We start from the raw sequence: 23,744 nt of genomic DNA, 5'->3' as shown, positions 1-23,744 counted from the left end.
TTTCCCCATTACAACCACCCCCTTTCCTTGGCCTAGCTGAAATGCACAGTAACATTGTGTATAGGAATGCAAGAGATTTCTGTGCATTAATTTTGTATCCTGCTACTTTACCCAATTCATTGATTAGCTCTAGTAGTTTTCTGGTAGCATCTTTAGGATTCTCTATGTATAGTGTCATGTCATCTGCAAACAGTGACAGCTTTACTTCTTCTTTTCCGAGTTGGATTCCTTTTATTTCTTTTTCTTCTCTGATTGCTGTGGCTAAAACATCCAAAACTATGTTGAATAATAATGGTGAGAGTGGACAACCTTCTCTTGTTCCTGATCTTAGTGGAAATGGTTTCAGTGTTTCACCACTGCAAATGATGCTGGCTGTGGGTTTGTCATATATGGCCGTTATTATGTTGAGGTAAGTTCCCTCTATGCCTACTTTCTGGAGGGTTTCTATCATAAATGGGTGTTGAATTTTGTTGAAAGCTTTTTCTGCATCTACCGAGATGATCATACGGTATCCTTCAATTTGTTAATATGATGTATCACATTGATTGATTTGCGTATATTGAAGAATCCTTGCATTCCTGGGAGCCATTTCTTGGGGTCCATATTTGATAAATTTCTTCTCAATTTCTGGCACATTTCAGATTCTTCTGATTTCATTGACCCATAGGTATTACCTAATCATACTCTGTCTAGTTTATATGTAGATTATGTCAATGCCAAATATTCTTATGAGAATAATAATTCTGTCAAAAATTTTTTTCAAACAACTATAAAATCTGCTTTAAGAAGTAATGTTTACCCTGAAAGAATAATCCAAATATTTAAATTGTTCTAAATAACTAAGTAATTGCTATACTGCTTGTGTAATTTGATGAGCCCCCATCAAAGAACATAGAAGAGTGCCTCAACATTCACAAATGTGGAAGAGGTTTTTCTATTACTCATCTCTAGAGACAAAGACTCGTCTTAGTTTAATTCTAGAAATGGCTCAATCTGTACATACTCAGTAAAATTTGATCCATAGTTCAACCAAATTCATGGTAAAATAGAGTTTTTAATTGTAAGATTTTTATATTCTTCATAAAGGTGTATAACATTCAGATATGAAACACGTAAGAGAAGTTGCCTCTGGGTGTGTCTTAAAATAAACTCCTTTTGAGAACAGTATTTTTTACTTGAGTGAAATGGAAAAGAGGCTGAGAGATAAAAAGTTCTAAATGTGAATTAGTATCTCTGTTTTGGTGTGTCATCACTTCTTTAGTTTTCTCCACCATAGTTATATGCTAACTTGTTGTCTCAGAATGTGATATTCAGAACATTTATTTAGTATTTACATCACATGCAGTCCTTTCTTGCTGAGTCTGAACTCTCTCTGTAATGCCTCATATTTGGTAAGAAGACCTAAGATCATCATAGCCTAAAATGGAGTATCGGAGTTTAGATGGAGATTTTTTCTGTCAGGCTGATGTGCTTTATAGCATAATGGTAGAGAAATGATGGGAACAATCTTTTTAATCATCTTGCCATATTTAGAGAGCATTATTATTGTAAAAGATGGGAAAACGGGCTGCAATTTTTCTTCTAGGCAGAGAGCTGTACTCATTATGCATCATCTTAGGTGTAGAAGAGAGAGAGGGAGAAGTAATACTCCGCACCCTCTTGGAGTCGACCCACCCCAGATGCAGAGAGGTGCTCAGCCTTGGGCTCCCCCACCTGAGGAGAGGGCTGTTGCTCTGTAGTGTTCCCTTTATAACTTTAGATACAGGAGTCTATGTGAGTTCTCTGTCCACACACCACATCCTCAAAGAATCATCTTCACCCTTCGTAAAAGGGTTGTCTTTTTCCCCCCATTTGCACTCCTTGACGTTACACTCTGATTCTATGGTTTGTGATAGCCACCTAAATCCAACACCTTTTTCACAAAAGAGCCTTTAATATGTTTCTAAGGGAAGTGAATTTGAAGTCTGATGATGCAGATTCAAGTGCAGGAGCCACAACTTAACCAGTGATATCACTTTAGACTTAACTTCTCTGTGCCATATTTTCTCTAATTGTAAATTTTTAATAATAATACTTGCCCTAATTTTTCCATAGTGTTGTTTTGAGCATGAAATGAGGCAAGAATGTAAAAATGTTTTGTAAGGTTCTGTAGAAGTATATATGTTTTTGTTCTTATCTTCCTGTTTTAAAAGTGTTAAAAACATTGTTTAGATTCTCCTACACTTCAAACTCCTTTCAGGCAAATTAGTTATCAGAGAGGCAAAAAGTAAATAGAAATGAAGTCAGCAGCTGTAGGTCATCACAATACACATGGACTACCCTTTACCTGCTTGGTTCCTCTGAACCTCACTACTTGGAGTGTGGTCTGTAGATCAGAAGCATTGGCATAATCTGGGAGTTTATAGAAATGCCGACTCTTAGGTCCCACCCTAGATTTACAGATTCATAATCTGCATTTTCACAAAAACTCTAGGTGCTTTGTGTACACATTTAAATTTGAGAAGCACAATATGGCATACCATGTGGCACTGGTAGCCTGCAAGATGATTCTATAGAAATGCAAATCAGAACCACAATGAGGTATCACCTCACCCTGGTCAGAATGGCCATCATCAAAAAGTCTACAAATAATAAATGCTGGAGAGGGTGTGGAGAAAAGGGAATCCTCCTACACTGTTGGTGGGAATGTAAATTGGTGCAGCCACTATGGAGAACAGTATGGAGGTTCCTCAAAAAACTAAAAATAGAGCTATCATATGATCCAGCAATCTTACTCCTGGGCATAGGTCCGGAGGAAACTCTAATTCAAAAAGAATCATGCATCCAGTGTTCATAGCAGCACTGTTCACAATAGCCAAGACGTGGAAGCAATCTAAATGTCTATCGACAGATGAATGGATAAAGAAGATGTGATATTGAGATATACACACACACACACACACACACACACACACACACACACACACATATATATACACACACGTGTGTGTGTATATACACGATGGAATATTACTCAGCCATATAGAGAAAGAATGCCATTTGCACCAACATGGATGGGCCTAGAGGTTATCATACTGAGTGAAGTAAATCAGAGAAAGGCAAATATCATATGGTATCACTTATATGTAGAATCTTTAAAAAATGATACAAATGAACTTATTTACAAAACAGAAATAGACTCACAGACATAGAAAACATACCAAAGGGGAAAGGTGGGGGAGGGATAAATTTGGAATTTGGGATTAACAGATACAGACTACTATATATAAAATATACAAACAACAAGGATCTACTGTATAGCACAGGGAACTATATTCAGTATCTTGTAATAACCTATAATAGGAAAGAATCTCAAAAAGAGTATATATGTATATTTATAACTGAATCACTTTGCTGTATACCTGAAACATAATCAACTATACTTCAATAAAAAATAAAAATTAAAGATGATTCTTGGGGCTTCCCTGGTGGCGCAGTGGTTGAGAGTCCGCCTGCCGAAGCAGGGGACATGGGTTCATGCCCCAGTCCGGGAGGATCCCACATGCCGCCGAGCGGCTGGGCCCATGAGCCATGGACGCTGAGCCTGCGCGTCCGGAGCCTGTGCTCCGCGACGGGAAAGGTCACAGCGGTGAGAGGCCCGCGTACCGCAAAAAAAAAAAAAAAAAAAAGATGATTCTTTACAGTAATGCAGTAAGCATGTTTTATTTTAATTAGTAGGTTTGAAGAATATTAGAAGAAAATATAGCTAGCTCATGAAATCTGTTATTTCATAGATTTTCCTTAAGGTGAGGCTAACAAATAGCTGACAAATAACTTTTAAAAGATGAGTTAATTTAAGAAATTATAAGTAATAGGGTAAGTGATACTTGAACATGGCAAAAATTAAGAAGGTGGCTCTTGAGTGATTGGCCTTTGGGTAACCTTAGCCTAGAAGCTTGGTGAGATCCAGAGCAGGGTCATAGTAGCTGTGTGAGACCTCTGAGGTGCCTCCAGCCCTGGCCAAGGGTACACATAAGAGGTATAGTTCTCGTGTGTTCTGGGCACCCTGTTCAGACTAGGGGTGTTCAGAATCCTCTTCCACTAACCAGATGAGAATACGGACTGAGCACAAGGTCTGGGACCCTTTCTTTATCTCTTTCACTCAGCAGTGTTTTGGGAAGAGCACCAAAATACCCTTTATTTATCTACTGCTTAGAGGAACTTAGATGGAAGATTCTTTGATTTCTTTCACTGCACCAGCCATTGTCAAATCTGTGAACAGTTTATCCAAGAAAGTTTTCTTTCCCCATAACTCGTTTCTCTTGGGATCAATTGAGTTGAGTTCAATTCCTTATGAGGTCAGCTTTTTAAGATTTTCATACTTTTTTTTTTTTTTTTTTTTGCGGTACACGGGCCTCTCACTGTTGTGGCCTCTCCTTTGCGGAGCACAGGCTCCGGACGCACAGGCTCAGCATCCATGGCTCACGGGCCCAGCCGCTCCACGGCATGTGGGATCTTCCCGTACTGGGGCACGAACCCGTGTCCCCTGCATCGACAGGCGGACTCTCAACCACTGCGCCACCAGGGAAGCCCAAGATTTTCCTACACTTTTTCTTCTCTTTCATTTCTTCAGTAACTTTCAAAATTATATAAGTAATACAACTAAATTTTTCAGCATTTAGAATGTAGGGGGGAGAAACGCTTTATGAATTACAATGCTGTGCTTGTGCAAGTGCCCTGTGAATTCTCTCTGAACCATTCTAGTGCTGCTAAAATAAACACCTGTGTGGGTCTTCAGTTCATATTCCCATTTTTTTCTCAGGCCATTTGTACTCCATCTTGACATTACACTTTCTTTCTATGGTCTTTGATTAACACCCGAATCCATCACCTTAGCCAGATTACAGAGTTTACGTGAGAAGGACTTCCTTGCAAATGAAACTCTCTAGCCTATTGATCAGTGTTTTTGCTCCCTGTGAAAAACCTTCCCAGGAAGAGGAGCCTAATATTGCATTTATATCTTCTGGGGAAAAAATGTGAAACATTAAAATGTATTAATAGAAAAAAACTTTTTCAGAGATTTATAAATTGAAGAAGGGTGGTAACTTGCACTATTGTAAAAAAAAGATATCTATGAAAGTTCTTGAATTGTCTGCATACAAAGCTGAGATAGTTAAACTTGATTTTTAAAATATTACTCAGACTTCTTATTGTCATCCTGTGGACAGTTTCCACATTTTGGCTATTTTTTTTGTTGTAGTGGAGATACATTCTAAAGTAATTTCCTTCCTACAGTTGCTGAGCTTAACTTCTTCCTAAATTCTTCCATTTAAAGTAATATACATGAAACAAAATTATGAGACAAGTAGCAGACTAGGGTAAAACTTTGCATATACACATGACAAAGGCCTAATTTTCTTAATATACACAGAGTTCTCTAAATGATTAAAAAAGAATAACCTAGTAGAAAAATGAGAAAGGATATAAACCTGAAGAAAAAAAATTTAAATGACCATTAAACATGAAAAAATATTCAATCCATATATCATCAAACACAAATCAAAACAGGTTGTCATTTTCTTACCTATCAGATTGACCAAAATTAAAATGTTTGAAAAACCCCAGTGTTAAAGGGTAGGGAAAAAAACATGTTGTTTTGGAATTATAAATTGTGTAATTTTTCTGAAGAGTGATTTGGCAATTTGATCAAAATGTGAAATGCATGTACACTCTGACCATGAAATTTCACAGATACACAGAGATATATAAAATGATAGTGTTACAGCATTATTTATAATAGCTTGAACTGAAAGCAATCTCTGTTGTCCTTCAGGACAGTTTACAGTGGTACCATTATTTATTGAGCCAGTGGAATAACATTTAGCAGCTTAAAAAATGTGTTAGATTTATATGAAAAAAGTGGGAAAAACCAAAGTATAGAAGACTGTGAATAATATGACCCCATTTGTATTTTTTTTTAAAAAAAGAGAGGGGATAAAAGGATGCTAATGTATGTGGGAAGAAAAAGTTCTTTGAAAAGATGTACCAGCAACAGATAGCTGTTAATTCTAGGAAGAATTAGCATCTCCTCCTGTCCCCACTTTCATTCCCATCCCTAATAGTAATGCTCTTCCTGAGTATTAACTGAGGGTCTTCACTTTCCCTAGTGAATGGCTTTTGAGAGAGAAAACAAGTATCAGTGAAGCAGCCAAAGGGTTGGCAGCTGAGGGAAAAACAAAGACCCAATACCAGAAATGAAAAGCTTTATGCTAAGAAAAACAAGCCATTCTTTGGTTATCTCAATTAGCCACTTAAAATAATTCAGATAAACATAATGGTACTTTCCTAAAGAAGAATTTGGTTTGGATTTCCTGGGTATTTATTCCAACTTCCCATTGCTCCTATAGGGAAAACAAGGTTATTAAATTGTCCTCATTTCCATGGCTGGTTTGAGGGTGGAGGCTTTGGGTTATTGATGTAATCTTCTTTGAAGTGAACTTTTGCCTTCTTGAAATAGGCCTAGACATGCCTGGGTTCCCCCAGTGCCTGGAAGTGCATTTGGACACCAGGATTGAGTTATGAAATAGATCTTACTTTTACACCTCACCTTTTCCAGTTGCCTAGCATTTTAAATTTACCCAGTAGCATTTTACTTAGTTTCTTTTTTTTAGTACTTTCAGAAAACTTTTTAAAATTTTGAGGTACCTCAGTTTTTAACTCAACTGTTCTATATATAAATATCATTTTAATATTTAATATAATATTTAATATTTTCCAATTCCCTGGCCCGCCTGCCCCCATCCCTGCCCCACCCTTCACCCCCAGCACTGCATCTAGTGTCATAAACTTGTCTTTTATTTTGCCTTTGAGGGCCTCTTACCAGTACTCTGTTTGGGTGTCTGGGGACCATATCTGGAGAAACCCTTTGCCAAGTGACAGCTTTTCTACCAGCTTTCATACACAGTTGAGTAGGAACCATGGAAAAAAAGTTTTCTCAACTTTATTTCTGCTTTTTGCTGCCACCCAAGTTCTCCCTCTGCAGTTTTTCTTCTAGTCTGAACTCTGTGGTAGTGACGGTGCTCGTTTCTTTCAGATGGAGACTATTTTACCTTTACAAGACACGAACCTATTGGAGTGTGTGGACAGATCATCCCAGTGAGTGTATCTCCTCACGCCTCGTATTTATTTTCATTTGAACCAGTTCTCTTAAAGATACATAAAACATGGACCTCAGCAATGTGTGTTTTCCATTACTGGGGGAAAAAAAACTGAGTTCATGTTGTTGACATATCTTTAACAGCCTCCCTGCAAATGCTTATTTGAACAGGTTAATAGGGTTTCAGCTTTGTTACCAGGAGTTGAGTTCTCAAGTCATGGAATTCTCATGATTAAAATAAGCAAAGCAAAGTCTAGTGTATTAATAACCTGCCCTTGGTTATGGATGTCCATTCTGCTTATGGAAAATTAATACTTTGTTATATTTGCTTGTTTATTTTTTAGAACCGTGACTCACCATTTTTCCAGGCATATTGTTTTATATGATCTTTTAATCCCATTCTTTCCCACTATTTCTTTTCACAAGAATCTAGATAGAAGACTCTACAGAAGACACAGCAGTACAATTAACGTCACAGTCATAATTGAAACCATGCCGGGCTGTTGTGTGTCTTGTACAGGGAAATATATGTAGTGCTTAGTGTTTGGACTGAAACATTAAACATTTTTTTTTCTCTCTGTCTCATACACAGCCTTGGCACTGTACAAAACATCATCGAATCTGCCAACAGAAGATTCTAGCTAATCGTTCTGGCAAGGATTTCAGGGAAGGCTCAATTTAAATTCTTACAGTATAGACAAGAAGTTTTCTCTTCTCAAAATATAGGAGAACAATTCAAGATAATCTTTGGCTTTGGAAACCAAAGATTTTTGAGAAGTATTAATATGTTATTTTAGTGGTCCATAAGCTCTAGGTTACTGTGAGGTTTATTAGAGAATGAAAAGGGAAGATGAGAGATTTGGTTTAAGTTCTTCTGCTCCTAAACCACCCAGGGAAATCCTACTCAGCTCAGAGCAGGGTTGAGGTCTGTCACCTTAATTGCAGGAACTCAAACCTGCTTTTCCTGCCCTTCCCCAGACTCTTGGAGCTGCAGCTTTCACTGACAGGACAAGAGCCGCTTGTCAGCCAGCTCGGCTCAATTACTGCACTCCAAGATTTATATACTGTAGATGGAATTAAAACATCACTGTGTACTCCCAAGTTTATAAACAACTAAGGGGAAAAGAAATTGGGTGTTTGGTGAAGGCAAGACACTTGTATATTTTTGCAAGCTTGCCAGGGCCAGTGAGAATCTTTCAAGGATGGCAGCTGAGATGCTTCAGGCAGAAACACATTGTGGTCAGGGGCTGAAGCCAGGGGACCAGGATTTTTGTTTTCTTTCTTAATGAAATTATCAACGACACCTGATAGTACTGAGGCTCATGCCTGCACTTATAACAATACAAGCTTAATATCCTTTTAAAATCAGTTTAAACTATATTAGGCTGCAGACTCAGATACTCCCCTATATTTTTTAGTCTCCATTAGCTTTTTTTACAGTGTCAAGGAGACAAACTAAAACTTTTGCATACTCATCAGTAGATGCACTTTATTTTTTGTAATCATTTGTTTTGTGACAATACATGTAGGTAAAGAAAAAGGTGCTGCCTGGAAATATACACTGACTTCTAGTTCTTCCACACTGAAGAGCTTTCATACCAGTTTGAAATCCTGGTGTAAAAATCACAAATGCAAGAAAAAGTTTTCATACATAAGAACTTACTGGAACCAAAGGCTAATCTTAAAAACATACAAAGTAACACCAATGAAAAACCAAAACAAAACAAAGAAGAAACAAAGACTCCCTTTTTACCATGAGATTTCTTTTTGTGGGTAGCTGGAAATAGTAATTTGCTGACCAGAGAAAAGGAGGGATTTTCACAGTCAATCCTATTCTGTTCTTAATGAAGTAATTTAAAAATCCAAACATCTATACTCTGGTGGGACAAGATTTATGTTGAGGACTAGTCTGAGACATCTGAGAAGTCACAGCTTGAAAACAAAGTAATGGAGGAATATTTTTCATCTATCAACCTTGAGTTTTTGCCTTTCAGTGGAACTTCCCCCTGCTGATGTTTGCCTGGAAAATTGCTCCAGCTCTGTGCTGTGGCAATACAGTAGTTATTAAACCAGCAGAACAAACACCACTCAGCGCGCTCTACATGGGAGCCCTCATCAAGGAGGTAAGAGAAACTGACTTCAGGAGTGGCTCCCACTCTCCTTACAGTTGGGGCCTACTGGAGTATATCCGATTTAACATGCTTCATCAGCTTTCACAAGCCACATTTCCTCTAATTCTGTTTTGTTAGGCTGGCTTTCCACCGGGAGTCATCAATATTTTGCCAGGATACGGGCCAACGGCCGGGGCAGCAATAGCTTCTCATGTTGGCATAGACAAGATTGCGTTCACAGGGTCTACTGAGGTAGGTGCCTGAGAAACCATAGCTTGAAGAACAGTTCTGCAAATGAGTAGAGGGTTTCAGAGAAAATTGAAACTGTTACCCATAGGCTGAACACCTAAAGAGCAGTGAATACCCAAGGTCTCAACGAGCAGCACTGGTATCATAGCTAGAAGACTGATGAATGTCAAAGTAAAGGTGTACATTGACTATTTGATGCCACAGATCTCTGAGGTTTTTTTGTATGCCATTTGTGTGAGACCAGTCCCAGAAAAACAAACAAAACCCGATTATATTTTGAAATAAAAGGAACACATATCAGAGGCAAAACCAAACTAACAAACTGTCCCACAGAAGTGTCCCAGAAGCTGGGATTCTGAACACTTTCTTAAATCAAGATCATAAGGTAAGAACTGGAGATCTAGGGACTTTCCTGGCGGTCCAGTGGTTAAGACTTCGCCTTCCAATGCAGGGGGGTGCGGGTTTGATCCCTGGTTGGGGAGCTGAGATCCCACATGCCTCGCGGACATAAAATAGAAGCAGAATTGTAACAAATTCAATAAAGACTTTAAAAATGGTCCACATCAAAAAAATCTTAAAAAAAAATAAAAAGAACTGGAGATCTAAATTAATCTCTGGTCTTATTATATCACCAAATCCTATAGATGCAGTTTGCAGCTTACTATGGCCATGAGCCATAAGGGGTGATATAGAGTAGAGGTCAGCAAACTTTTTCTGTAAAAGGCCAGATGGCAAATATTGTAGACTTTGCCGGCAATATGGTCTCTGCTGCAGCTATTTAACTCTGCCCCTGTAGCACGAAGTAGCCATAGGTAATGTATAAGCTGAACAAGGCTACAGGCCAGCACTCCATGTCCTGTACTGGCTTTGCTCTGGGGGCAGTCAGCTCTGCTTGCCTGCCTCTTGGCTCAAGCACTACCGAGGCATACAACTTTTAGGAATTATCAGCCCTTCTAGTCACATGGGGCCGGAAGACACTCTACAGTGGGTGGTGCAGTGATTCAGCTCCTTGTCTGGGCAGGGCAAACTGGGCTCTAGGACTAGCAAAAGTCCTTATTTGAGTAGCTGAATCAGGCAGATCTACAACCCTCTGTGTTCCCTGATCAGAGTGTGCCCCCAATTTGGTTCTGCAGATGAGCAAAGCCACTGGTTGGGATTACTGCTTGGTCACCGCAGGTAGGAATTCAGTCTGCCAAGATTTGTGTGCTGCAAGCCCCTACCCCCTTCACTGTCACAGTCATGTTCCCAGTGCTTGAGCTCCGCAGAGTCCCCTGCAATCCCTGTGGTACGAGATCAGAGTAGTGGCTCCCACAAATTAACTCACAATTCTGGCTTCTCTTTTACCACTGGAGGAACCAGAGGGTCAGGAGAGATCTCTCCACATGGTGCTGCAATGGCCTGGGGGAGGGGCAATGCAGTCACAGTGTAGGCCGCTTTTCATAACCCTTCTAATGGAGTCTGTCTGGGTCTCTATGGTGCAGGGGAGTGCTTCAGGCTTAACCTTGTGTTCTAGGATTCTCTCAGTGATGTCTTGGTTTTTTTTAATAGTTGTTTGTTACGCTTCTCGTGAAGGGAAGCAAAGTCTGGAACAACCTATGTTGCCATTCTCTGTAACATCAGTCCTCAGTATTTTCACTAGTACCAGGTTGCTTTAATTATTAGGTTTTAAAAGATGTGTTGTAATATGGTAGGCAAGATGCCCTCTTATTTGGTTTTTCAGAACCTTTTGGCTATTCTTTCCCATTCTTTCAGACAAAATATCAAATTAGTTTTCCAAGTATCTTACCTTCCTCTACAAAACTCATTGAAATTTTGATTGGTGTCATATTCCCTGTCTATATTAAATTGAGGGATAAGTGCTCTCTCCAGAAGATTGACTTCTCATCTAGGAACATAATATAAATCTCTTCATTTATTTGTCCTATAATGTTCATCACTGATATCATCATTTACGTGTTAGGCTTTTCTTGATAAAGTAATTTCTGGGGATTTAACTTTTTGTTCCAAGGATATTTCAGTTTAAAAACTGAGCACTTTTTTTTTTAAGTCACAGTACCGTGTATTGGAAGGTTATATTGAAATGATGACTTAATCTTTCAGGCCGGACAAGAAGTGACATAGTGAATCAATAAGAACATAAGTGCTTGTTTCCAGGTTGCCTGGGTTTAATCTCTGTTTTACTATTTAAAACGTTTTTTAAACTTTTAAAAAGACTTTATTGAAGTATAATTTACACACAGTAAAATGCACCCATTTAAGTACCAAATGTACACAGTCTTGTAACCATCACCCAAATTTAGATATAGAATATTTCCATACCCTAAAATGATTTGTCATACCCTTGGCCCCAGGCAACCACTGACCCTTTTTATTAATTTTTCTTATTCTATTAGTTCATATAAATGGACTGATATAATATGTACTCTCCTGTGCCTGATTTTTTTTTTGGTGAGGGGGTTGTTGTTCAGTATTTAACGAATTATTGATATGATTGGGTTTGAATCTCCCATTTTGATTTTATTTTCTACTTGTCCCATTTGCTTTTTGTTCTTTTGCTCCTCTTTTTCTGCCTTATTTGGATGAATTTAGTACTCCATTTTATCTTTTATTTTGGATTATTAGCTAAGCCTCTTTTTTATATAAATTTATTTATTTTTATTTTTGTGTGTGTTGTGCCTTCATTGCTGTGTGCAGGCTTTTCTCTAGTTGCGGTGAGCGGGTGCCACTCTTTGTTGCGGTGCGCAGGCTTCTCATTGCAGTGGCTTCTCTTGTTGTGGAGCACGGGCTCTAGGCGTGTGGGCCTCAGTAGTTGTGGCATGTGGGCTCAGTAGTTATGGCTCATGGGCTCTAGAGCGCAGGCTCAGTAGTTGTGGCTCACAGGCTTAGTTGTTCCGCGGCATGTGGGATCTCCCCGGACCAGGGCTCGAACCCATGTCCCCTGCATTGGCAGGCAGATTCCCAACTGCTGCGCCACCAGGGGTGCCCCAGCTAAGCCTCTTTTTAAAGTGCTTGCTTTAGTAATTACAACATGCATCTTAATCACAGTCTATTATTTTAAAGTATTATGTTACTTCATATATAATGTAATAACAGTACAACAGAATTCTTCTACTTCTCATCCCATCCTTCATGCTACTGTTGTTCTATAATTCACTATTGATGTATGTTATATAGCCCATAGTACATTGCTACACTTTTTGTTTTAAAAATTCAACTATCTTTTCAAAAATTTTTTTAAATGAGAAAACAAAATTATTTTACATTTAGTCACATACTTGCCTTTTCTGACCCTCTTCTTTTTTTTCTGTTTTTTTGTTTTTTTTGGTCCATGTTTCTTTCTGATATCATTTTCCTTCTATATAAAGATCTTTCTTTAACATTTCTTATAGTACCAGTCTGTTAGTGAAAAATTCTCTCAGCTTCTGTTTGTCTGAAAATGTCTTTATTTTGTTTTCATTTTTTATGACTTTTTCCTGAATATAAAATTCTGATTCAACAGTTTTTATTTTATTTTATTTTACTTTCAACACTTGAAAGATGTCATTCTGGTTTTTTATGACTTGCTCTGTTTCTGATAAGAAGTTAGCAGTCATTCTTATCTTTGTTTTACTGTATATAATTTTTTTTCTCTTGGGGCTTTAGAAATGTTTTCTTTTTACTGATTTTCAACAATTTGATTATGATGTGCTTCTGTGTAGTTTTCTTTGTTTTTCTTCCCATTTGAGGTTCATTTGAAATTCTTGGATCTGTGAGTTTATATTTTCATCAAATTTGGAAAACTTTGGCAGTTATTTTTCAAATATATATGCTTTTTTCATGTCTGTTAATTTTTGAAAGGATGCTGAACATTGTGACCATTACCTTATTGAACATGTGGATTTTGTTTTCTTTCTTTAAAGAGTGCTGGACTTTCTTCTGTAAAGTGGTTAAGTCACTTGAAGTACAGCTTGACCCTTTTGACACTTAATTTTAAGCTTTGTTAAGTACTAGCTTATCTTTTACTAAGATACTAAACTTTATTAAGATTACTAAGTTGGGATCCTTCTGGAGTTTCTACTGAATGTTCTCAGTGTTCAACTAGGTCTTTCCACTCTGGCTAGTCAAAACTCAAATGTCCCCAACTCTCTATGAGCTCTGAGGATTATTCAGCATACAAATTACCTGGTCTTTGTTCTTTATCCAGTCTTGTGGAGTTTCACCTTATGCATACCCAGTTTAGCCTTCAGCCAAAGACTTGATGGGACCCCCATAAGGTTTCTTGACTGTATTGTCTCCCTCTGGTACCAAGCCCTTCACATTTTAACCACCTTATTCTCTCTAAACTCTGATCTGTTTCATCAATTCAGTGAGACCACCGTGTTCTACTTTGGTTTCCCCATCCCATGCTGCAATCTAGAAAGTCTTTTGGCTGAAAGGTCTTCCCTTGTTTGTTTCTTTTATCTCTAGAATCACAGTCCCATACTGCCTGATATCTCATTTAAAGAAAGCAATTTCATGTACCTTTCTAGTTTACCATGAGAGGGCAAGTCCAGTGACAGTTTTTGACAAATAGACTGCCAGTTATTCCTACAGCCAAAATGGGTTTATTCAGAATCAGCAAAGAATTGCAGTTTGGGGTCTGCAACCATGGCAAACCACATGCAAGTCCTTCCACAGCAAGGAGAGGACTCTTAAAGAAGGGAAAAGGAAATTTGAGGGCTATAGTAAACAGAGTCCATTGGAGAATTTGACAGTTTGAAGTATAGTGGCTTTTCATTGGTTGAGATTGTGACAGTCTCCTCTAATTGGATGAGCTCTTGCCAGGCAAGAAGAGGAAGTCTTTCTTTTTCCTGTTAGGCTCTCTCTTGTCATAGGCGTTAGAGCTCCCCTTTCTGGTCTCCCAACTCTATCTTAATTGAGGTTTCTGTTATTCATTTTTACACTTCCCCCTTTTGATCAAGAGCTTTCTCTGAAAGCATTGCTGATCAAGAGTCCAGTTTTCTGGTTTCAGCAGCTTTTTGTCTCTCAATGCCCAGAAGGACCTTGGGTGTAGTTTCCCATGTCAGAGGAAAGTACACAGATTGAAAACCTATTGAGGTCACATTCTAGTAACAAGGAGGGATAGGAGGGAGAACTCTCAGGCACTTTCTGTGTAAAATCCATGTGTTGTCAAGATCGTAGACATAGGAGATCTTCTGAAGTGTTATGTCATCATTAAAGGTCTGGCAGGCAAGCTTCCAACAGGACTGGTCCAGATTATCTTGAGAAAGCTATCTCATCAGGTGTTGTCTGCTTCAATTCTAGAAAATTTTTACTTTCAGGTCCCCAGATGATGTGCAGGTCCAGTCAGGGTTTGGTGCTTTCTTTTAGTGTATCACGTGAATCCAAAAGTCTATTCCCTGGAGTTCAGTGGCACAAGGGTTGGTTAGCAGTACCAGATAGGGGATCTTTCCAGCAAGGTTGGAGAAAGTCTTTCTGGAGGTCTTTTCCAATAGATAAAATCTCCAGGGTGTAAGGTGTGATGCTGACAGTCTTTGTCTCCCAAGAGCACACTGTAAAAAAGATTGCTCTAACAAAACATGGTTATTTTTAATAGAAGCAATTAGGCCTTTGTAATATTGCATTATCTCTCTTATCTGTGAGTCAAAAGGGGCAGGAGCCAAGTTCATTGGGTATTCTATGACTGTTTCAAAGTATGAGAGTTTATGAGTTCCAAAAGGGATGGATCTAAGATTTAGAAGGACCTATGACAATGCTTTTGGCCAAGGTGTTTTTAGGGACTCTACAAATTTTCCATTTGAGTCTTAATAATATCATTAGTGCATTTGACTAAACTAGAGGGTTAACAGTGGTACACATGGTGAAAGCATTGTAAAACTGGCCAAACAGTGCACAGTTGTCAAAGTACTGACTAGTAAGATGAGTTCCTTGATCACTATGAAGTTCAAGAGGAGTTACCCAGGTAGGGATAATCTTTTTCAAAGGGACTTTAGCCACAGAAGAGGCAGTAGCCTGTCTGCAAGAGATGCCTTCAGCCCAGTGTGAAAACAGACAGACCAGGACTAAACCATATTTATATTCATGAGACAGAGGAAGTTGTATGAAATGCTTTTTCCAGACCTCAAATGGTTATTAGGCAGTTTGAAATGTCCGGGAGCAGTGCAAACAGGCTTCTCTGGGTTATATTTCAGACGAGTGGGGTAAGTGAGGTAGGAACTTCTTGCAGTCTTAATGTTTCTTCACCAATATTGATTCATGAATGCTATCATTATGTCAGCAGACCAATGGTTTAATGTATGTACAGTGGTTAGGATTGGGAATTCTAGAATCACTGCTAGGACTGAGTTGTTATTTGGTCCAAACCAGAGCTTTCTCTTTTTGTCAAACCAAGAATTGTTGAACTTCCAGTCTTGTTTTTCCTTCTCTGAGGCCAATTGTGTTCGGCTTCTCTAACCAGTTTTTCTAAGTTATAATTTGGGGAAATATCTCTTTGGACCATGCCAGAGGTTTGGCTGTTGTTGGTTCCTTTAAGGACAGCATTCCTTGTGGAAATGTCAACAAGGTGATTTCTTTTAGCTTCCAGAAAGTCAACTTTAGAATCTTAATAATAGCTAAAGCAGCAGATAAAAGTATTGCATCTAACAATTACTGAATATAAGGGCCATTTTATTTTATTTTATTTTATTATTTTTTGAGTTTTTATAACAGCTTTATTCCTTTTTTTTACAACTTTATTGGAGTATAATTGCTTCACAATGGTGTGTTAGTTTCTGCTTTATAACAAAGTGAATCAGTTATACATATACATCTGTTCTAAGGGCCATTTTAAATTTTATTTCCACTACAAGTAAGGAAGCCATATTGCTTCCACAACATTCCAAAAGTATGAGCTACTCTGAAAGCACATCTACTATCAGTGGCACTTTTGTCCTTGGCTGAAGTACAAGCCTGTGTAAGAGCACATAATTCAGCCTGTTACGCCAAAGTAGCTATAAGTAAAGATGCTGCTTCAACAACATTAAAAGGAGTTGTAATAGCATGTCCAGCACAATATTTGTCATTGTCACTTTTTAAATAGAAACCATCAGTGAACCATGAGAAATCAGTGTTGCCCAAAGCGTTTTCCTGCAGATCATCTCAAGGAGTCGCGAGGTGATCTATCAGTGTTAAGCAGTCATGAGGGACTTCATCAGTGACAGAGGGGAGAAGTAGCAGGGTTACCGTCACTCTGTAAAAGAGTGATGTGAGAAGCAGTTAACAAAAAGACTTCGGAGGAGGTGAGGCAGCTGACTGAGAATTGTTGAATATGATGAGAATTCAGGTGAGCTTTTACTGCATGAGGTACAAAAATGGTTAAAGGGGATCCCATAATAGTTTTCTTGGTGGCCTTCACCGAAAGGGCAGTGGCAGTAATGGATTTTTCTCCTGTTTTGGGAGAAAGAAATTCTGGCATGATACTTCCCTAAGAAGTCTTAGCTAAGATGGATAGGAGTGGAGGAGCTAAGGAGAAAAGAGTATGTATTTCTCAAAGGGTCTAAACAAAAGGGTATAGGTTCAAAGACAGGAACCTCTTGTGGTTCACTAGAGATCCCTGATGCTTGAACTGTTTAGTACTCCGAGGCAGGGGCTGCTTTATAGTAGCAGAGTTGAGCACCGGGTGTGTTGGCTTTGGTGTCAGTTAGGACTGGAGGAGATTCAGCCCCAATCTGGAGAAACATTTCCCTAAGATGATTAAGAGGGAGGATTGGAAAGATCCCCTGTAGTTCCTCAGAGCCACTTCCTTGAGGACTGGGAGAGCAATGGAAAAACTGGTTAGAGGCCTGAAGGTGCTGCCGGAAGTGCTTGAATTTATAACAATCTCTTTTCCAGTGTCCTGGCTGTTTTGTTTTTGTTTTTGTTTTGTTTTTTTTGCGGTACGCGGGCCTCTCACTGTTGTGGCCTCTCCCGCCGCGGAGCACAGGCTCCGGACGCGCAGGCTCAGTGGCCATGGCTCACGGGCCCAGCCGCTCCCGTCCCCTGCATCGGCAGGTGAACTCTCAACCACTGTGCCACCAGGGAAGCCCTGTCCTGGCTGTTTTGCAAAGATAGCAGAAACTAGGAGGGTTTTGGTCTCATTTAGGGACCTTCATTTGCTGGAGTTGAAGATTAAGAATTTTGTTGGTCTTCCTTTTAGGTGACTGCTCTAGAGTGTGAGAGAGCTGGTTTACCAGATTACCTAAATCTGAAGTGGACATAGTTTCCCATTCCATCCTGGTCCTTTTTACCAGAAGGGAAAGGTCCCAGTTCAGCCTATTGATAAACATAAAATTAAAGGCTCCCCAGGTGGGATCAACATTTGAAGGAAGACCAGAATTTTCCTTAACAGTCTGAAGTTAATTATAATAGTCATGAACAGATTCATCAGATTTGCATGCAAGCTTGAATTTTGTCCCAGTCAACAGGCTTTGGAAAAGTCCTAGGAATTGCTTGATGAAGTTGTCTAGCAGTTGCCTGAACCTGATCATATAACTTAGCGGGCTGGTCTCCAGCTTTAATTCTAGAGACCTTTCAGGATTTTCCCAATTAGCAGCTTTCATCCAATGCTGGGCCTAGCCTTTACCAGCAAGCATATGAACTAGCAGATATGAATCAGAGAAACGAGGTTGATAAGTTTTGTTTTGTGTATCCCTTAACTACTTACTATGGATATAGATGATTTTACTACTTTTGTCTTTTAATTTTCCTACTAGCTTTATAAGTGGTTGATCTGCTCTCTTTATTGTATATTTGCCTTTACCAATGAGGTTTTTCCCTCTCATAATTTTCATATTTCTAATTGTGGCCTTTTCTTTTCTGCTTAGCGAAGTCCCTTTAACATTTCTTATAAAGCCTGTTTTGTGCCACTGAACACTTTTAGCTTTTACTTGTCGGTAAGACTCTTGATCTCCCCTTCAACTATGAATGATAGTCTTGCTGGGTATTCTTGGTTTTTTCCTTTCATCATTTTAAACATATCATGCCACTCCCTTCTGGCCTGCAGAGTTTGTGCTGAAAAGTCAGCTCATAGTCTTATGGGAATTCCCTTGTATATAACTAGTTGTTTTTCCTTTGCTGTTTTTAATATTCTCTCTTTATCTTCAATTTTTGTCATTTTAATTACAATGTGCCTTGGTATGTTCCTCTTTGCATTAATACTGTATGGGACTCTCTGTGCTTCCTTTCCCAGGTTAGGGAAGTTTTCAGCTATTATGTCTTCAAATATGTTCTCTGCCCCTTTCTCTCTTTATTTTTCTGGGACTACCAGTACATTTGATGTTGTCCCAGAGGTCTCTTAAACTGTCCTTATTTTTAAAAAGTCTTTTTTCTTTTTTCTTTTTTCTTTTTTCTTTTTTGCTTGGGTGATATCCCCTCCTCTGTCTTCTAGTTCACTGATCTGTTCCTCTGTATCATACAATCTACTGTTGATGGCTTCCAGTGTATTTTTTATTTCAGTTATTGTATTCTTCAGCTCTGTTTGGTTCTTCTTTATATTTTCCAACTCTTTGTCAAAATTCTCATTGTGTTCATCTATTCTTCATCTAAGTTCTTTGAGCACCTTTATGATTATTACCTTGAACTCTTTAATGGGTAGATTGCTTACCTCCAGTTCACTTAGTTCTTCTGGTGTTTTATCTTGTTCTTTCATTTGGAACATATTCCTTTGTCACCTCATTTTGCCTAATTTCCTATTTTTATTTCTGTGTATTTGGTATGTTGGTTATGTTTCCTGATCTTGGCAAAGTGGCCTTATGTAGGAGACATCCTATGGGACCCAGCAGCACATTCCCCTCTGTTCAGCAGAGCTACCTGCTCTAGGGGGCCCTCTGTGTGGGCTTTGTGGGCCCTTCTGTTGTGGCGAGCTGACTACTGCTAGCCTACTTGTAGGCATGGCTGGCCCCTGGCCTGGTTGGTTGATAGACTCTGCCTAATGTGGAGGCTGCTGGCTGCTGGTGGGCAGGGTCAGGTCCTGGCACAACTGGCTACACGGGGCCTGGGAGTTCTGGTCCTGGTGCTGGCCCATTGGTGGGCAGGACTGAGTCACAGGGCACCTTGCTGCAGAGCTTCAGAGGTTCTGGGGCTAATGCTGGACCACTGGTGGGCAGAGCTGGGTCCCAGGGGAGGGGGTGGCAGGTTGCAGGGGCAGGAGTCTCAGAGCTAGTGTCAGCCTGCTGGTGAGTGGTCTGGGTCCTGACCAGTGCTGGGTATAGCTGGGCCCAAGGGATCCCAGGGCTGGTACCCACCCACTGGTGAGTGAGGCTGGGTCCTGGGGCTAGTGCCAGCCCACTGGTGGATTGGGCCAGTCCCGACAGCTGGCTGCAAGGTCCTGGGGGCCTGGGGCTAGTGCTGGCCCACTGGTGGGTATAGCAGGGTCCTGGGCCCTCTGGCGGCTGGGGCCAGTTCCAGGGCATCTTGGGGCTCAGGGTGTCCTATGGCAGTAGCCCTGCTAGTAGGTGGGACTGTGTCCCTGCACCACTATGTGCTAGGACTGGGGTGTCCCAGGACTGGTGGTTACTGGTTGGTGGGCAGGGCCAGGTCTTGGTGCTAATAAGCTAGAGGGTGAATTCCAAAATGGCACTTGTCAATAGCAGTGCCCTCGTGGTAGAATGAGCTCCCCACAATGGTTGCTGCCAGCCTTGGCGTCCCCAGGGTGAGCCCCAGTTGCCCCCTTCCTCTCTGGTAGGCTCTCTAAGATCAGCAGGTGGGTATGACCCAGGCTGCTTTCAAATTACTGCTGCTGCCTTTGGTCTCAGAACATATGTTGTGTGTGCCCTTTAAGAGTGGAGTCTCTATTTCCCACAGCTCTTTGGGTCTCCTGAAAGTAAGCTCTGTTAATGTTTGGAAGCATCAAATTACCAATTGAAATAGGTGTTCCATTCAGTTGGGGAAATTTTAGAGCTGTGTAAGTTTGAGGATTTCAAAAGTTTCCTATAATCACGATTGATATTCTAAATTGCCTTTGGTTAGGTAGGTTTCAGGCAGGTCACCAATTCTCATAGTTTATCATTGTCTCAAATTGAATATATTATACTCAATGAGTTTACAAATTTATATACTTCTGTTGATACAACTAAAGTCTTAAGAATACAACCCTAACGATGTTTGAATTTAAAAGTCCTTGGTTTCTTCGGTGTAGAATATTTTTAAAGTATTTTAATCCCATAAATGACTAATTTCTAATCTTTTTTTAAAATTATTTTAATTTTATTTATTATACAAATGATAACATTTCTATGCAAGATTTGCCTATAAAACACTAATTTCTAATCTTTTGGGGTGAGATAATTTGCTTATCAGTTTAGTGGTGATTTTTTAGCTTTAATTTTTGAAGATTACAGTTTCTGGTCAAACATACCGATTTTGGGGTGTTGGTGGTTTGCATTCTCTTTGGAGTCTATCCTTTAGTCATTCTTCTCACTACCCCGCGTAGCATCTGATGTGTAGTTAGCATGAATTATAAGTATTTGTTAGGTACACGAAGGAGGAAAGACTGAATTTGAGAAATAAAAGCTTAATCTCAGAGCTAGAAGGTGATATATCAGTGGAACACTTTCTTCAAAATGTCACTAATAACTTAGGGTTTAATATTTTTTACTTTGCAGCTATATAATTATGGACCACTTAATTCTGTACAAAATTTGCTTAATAGTAAGCACACATTTCTCAGGGTTGTGAGAATTAAATGCACAATGAGTTTTATAAGTTGTAAGCAACAAGCAAATGTTAGTTTGTAATATGTCATTAGCATTCTAAAAAATGAGAGAGCTCTGTGAGTTGGATGATCTGTCAAGGCTTCAAGAGAAAGAGGGATTTGATACAGGTTTTGTAAGATATGGGTAAGTAGAATGAACGGAGAAGAAGTAGAATTAGTCAACAACTAGAGGCTGGAGTGTACAGAAAGTCTTAGTGGAGTAGAATAGGGATAGGGAAAGGGTTGGGCAGAAAGGTTGGGAGGCAGATGAACGAGAAAGTAATATTCTGCAAATCAAGCCATTGAAAATAATTCTCAGTTTAAAAATTGAGGCCAGAGAGTAGAAGACCTTTCAGACAAAGACATCACATGGAAACTATACACCAGTATCCTTTATGAATATAGATGCAAGAATCCTCAACAAAATACTAGCAAACAGAAATCAGCAACTTAAAGGCTTATATACCATGACCAAGTGGGATTTATCCCAGGAATGGAAGGTTAGTTTAATATCCAAAAAATCCGTCAATGTAATGTTCCATATGGATAGAATAAAGGACAAAACCACACCATCATCTCTATAGACATGGAAAAAAGCATTTGACAAAATCAAACACCACACAGAAACATACAGAAATATTATTCCTAATTCCCAAAAAGTGGAAACAATCAAAATAGCCATCAAATGATGAGTTGATAAGCAAAATGTGGGTATATCCATATCCATACAGTGGAATATTACAGTCACAGAAAAGAAGGAAGTACCAATATAGGCTGACATAGGTGAACCTTAAAAACATGCTAAATGAGGGGCTTCCCTGGTGGCGCAGTGGTTGAGCGTCTGCCTGCCAATGCCGGACACACGGGTTCGAGCCCTGGTCTGGGAAGATCCCACATGCCACGGAGCAGCTGGCCCCGTGAGCCACAGTTACTGAGCCTGCGCCTCGAGCCTGTGCTCTGCAACAAGAGAGGCCGCGACAGTGAGAGGCCCGCGCACCGCGATGAGGAGTGGCCCCCACTTGCCACAAATAGAGAAAGCCCTCGCACAGAAACGAAGACCCAACACAGCCATAAATTAAAAAAAAAAAAAAAAAAAAAAGCTGGTGACACGTACGTGCGCCAAGACAGCGCGAATTGGAGAAAAAAAAAAAAAACCTCAGTAGGTTACCAGAGTAATTCAAGGTAAACTACAAATAAAGGATAATTTAGACAGAATTTAAAAAAAAAACATGCTAAATGAAAGAAGCCAGTCACAAAAGGCCACGTGTCATGTGATCCTATTTCTATGAAGTCTCAATAATAGGCAGATCTATAGACAGAAAGTAGATTAGTAGTTTCCAGGGGCAGCAAAAAGGGGAGAATGGGGAATGACTACTAATAGATATGAAATGTTCTGGAATTAGATACTAGTAATCACGGAGATGATTGTACAATTGTCTGAATATAGTAAAATTGAATTTTAAAGTTCAAAAGGTAGATTTTATGGTATATGAATTATATCTCAATAAAGCTGTTAAAATGGATGATTTTTAAGAAGTATTTAAGGCTTAAAATTGTGGATATTAATAGCCAACATCGATTGAGCACTTACTGTATGCCAGGTACCTGCTAAGTGCTTTGCATATATCATCTCACTACATCTTTACAGTAGCTCTAGGAGATACACAGATGAGCAAGTGTGGCTAGGAGAGGTTAAACTACCTGCCCGTAGTCACGTGCTAGTAAGTTGCGGGTCTGAGACTCATACCCAGAGCTTATACTTCAAATGACAGTGCTATGCTGCTAAGGGGCTGTACTCGGTACCATAGAAGGAGGGAGCCACTAAAATCAGGAATGACATATCAAAAGGGATACTTAGGAAGGATAATATCAGTGGAACATATTCTGTTCAAAGCATGGTCAAACGTATGTAATTCTGAAAGGTCATAGACACTATTCTAACTCAACTTTTTTCCTTTTTTCTAAAATTTACTTTAAAATCGCATCTTTAGCCTCTTTAAATCTTATTCGATACATTATAGGGCTTCCAGTGGACGATCTCTGGCATAGAACTTACAGTTTTAAACCTAAGCTGTCTTGTCCGCTCTGCAAATATTTATTGAGCACTTACTAAATATCAGGTACAATGTTAGACCTTAGAGAAATTGTGCAATTCAGTCTAACCCAGTGATAGTCTGTGAATATGTAACTAGTATACTGTGGTGTGTATGGGAGCATGGAGAAAGAGAAGAATAATTCTGCACCATTTCTCTTAATACTTCCTTATTGAAGATGCCTTCTAAGACCAAGGCTAGAATTAAAATTCTTTTGCTCAACATGGTTTTCAAATGTATCTATATCTGTGCATTAAGGAGAAATATAATTTATTCAAGATGCTTAAATTCCAACGAAAAGCTATTTCATTCAAAGGTAACACCATTTAAGAAAAAGATAATTCTACATCTTAATTCCACAGTTGTTAACACTCACAACTGTGGAAAATATAGGTCTATCTTCCTCTTCTCTTTGGAGAAAATGAAATTATGGTGGTATGGTATGGGAGCCAAAGTACGAAAAGGACTTG

At 39.3% G+C, this 23,744-nt stretch overlaps 1 protein-coding gene across 1 annotated transcript in view; it reads left to right on the top strand.

The window, feature by feature from the left end:
* Window positions 1–23,744, top strand: part of ALDH1A2 (aldehyde dehydrogenase 1 family member A2) — a 98,077-nt gene that overhangs the window by 48,254 nt on the left and 26,079 nt on the right. The window contains exons 5-7 of the mRNA XM_081229534.1: window positions 7,073–7,134; window positions 9,130–9,258; window positions 9,385–9,498. Of these exons, the coding sequence (XP_081085660.1) occupies window positions 7,073–7,134; window positions 9,130–9,258; window positions 9,385–9,498 (305 nt within the window). The remainder of the gene's footprint in view (window positions 1–7,072; window positions 7,135–9,129; window positions 9,259–9,384; window positions 9,499–23,744) is intronic.

Source organism: Mesoplodon bidens (genome assembly GCF_964165515.1).
Source record: "Mesoplodon bidens genome assembly, chromosome: 3".
Classification (NCBI taxonomy): Eukaryota; Metazoa; Chordata; class Mammalia; order Artiodactyla; family Ziphiidae; genus Mesoplodon; species Mesoplodon bidens.
This window is presented reverse-complemented; position numbering and strand designations above follow the sequence as displayed.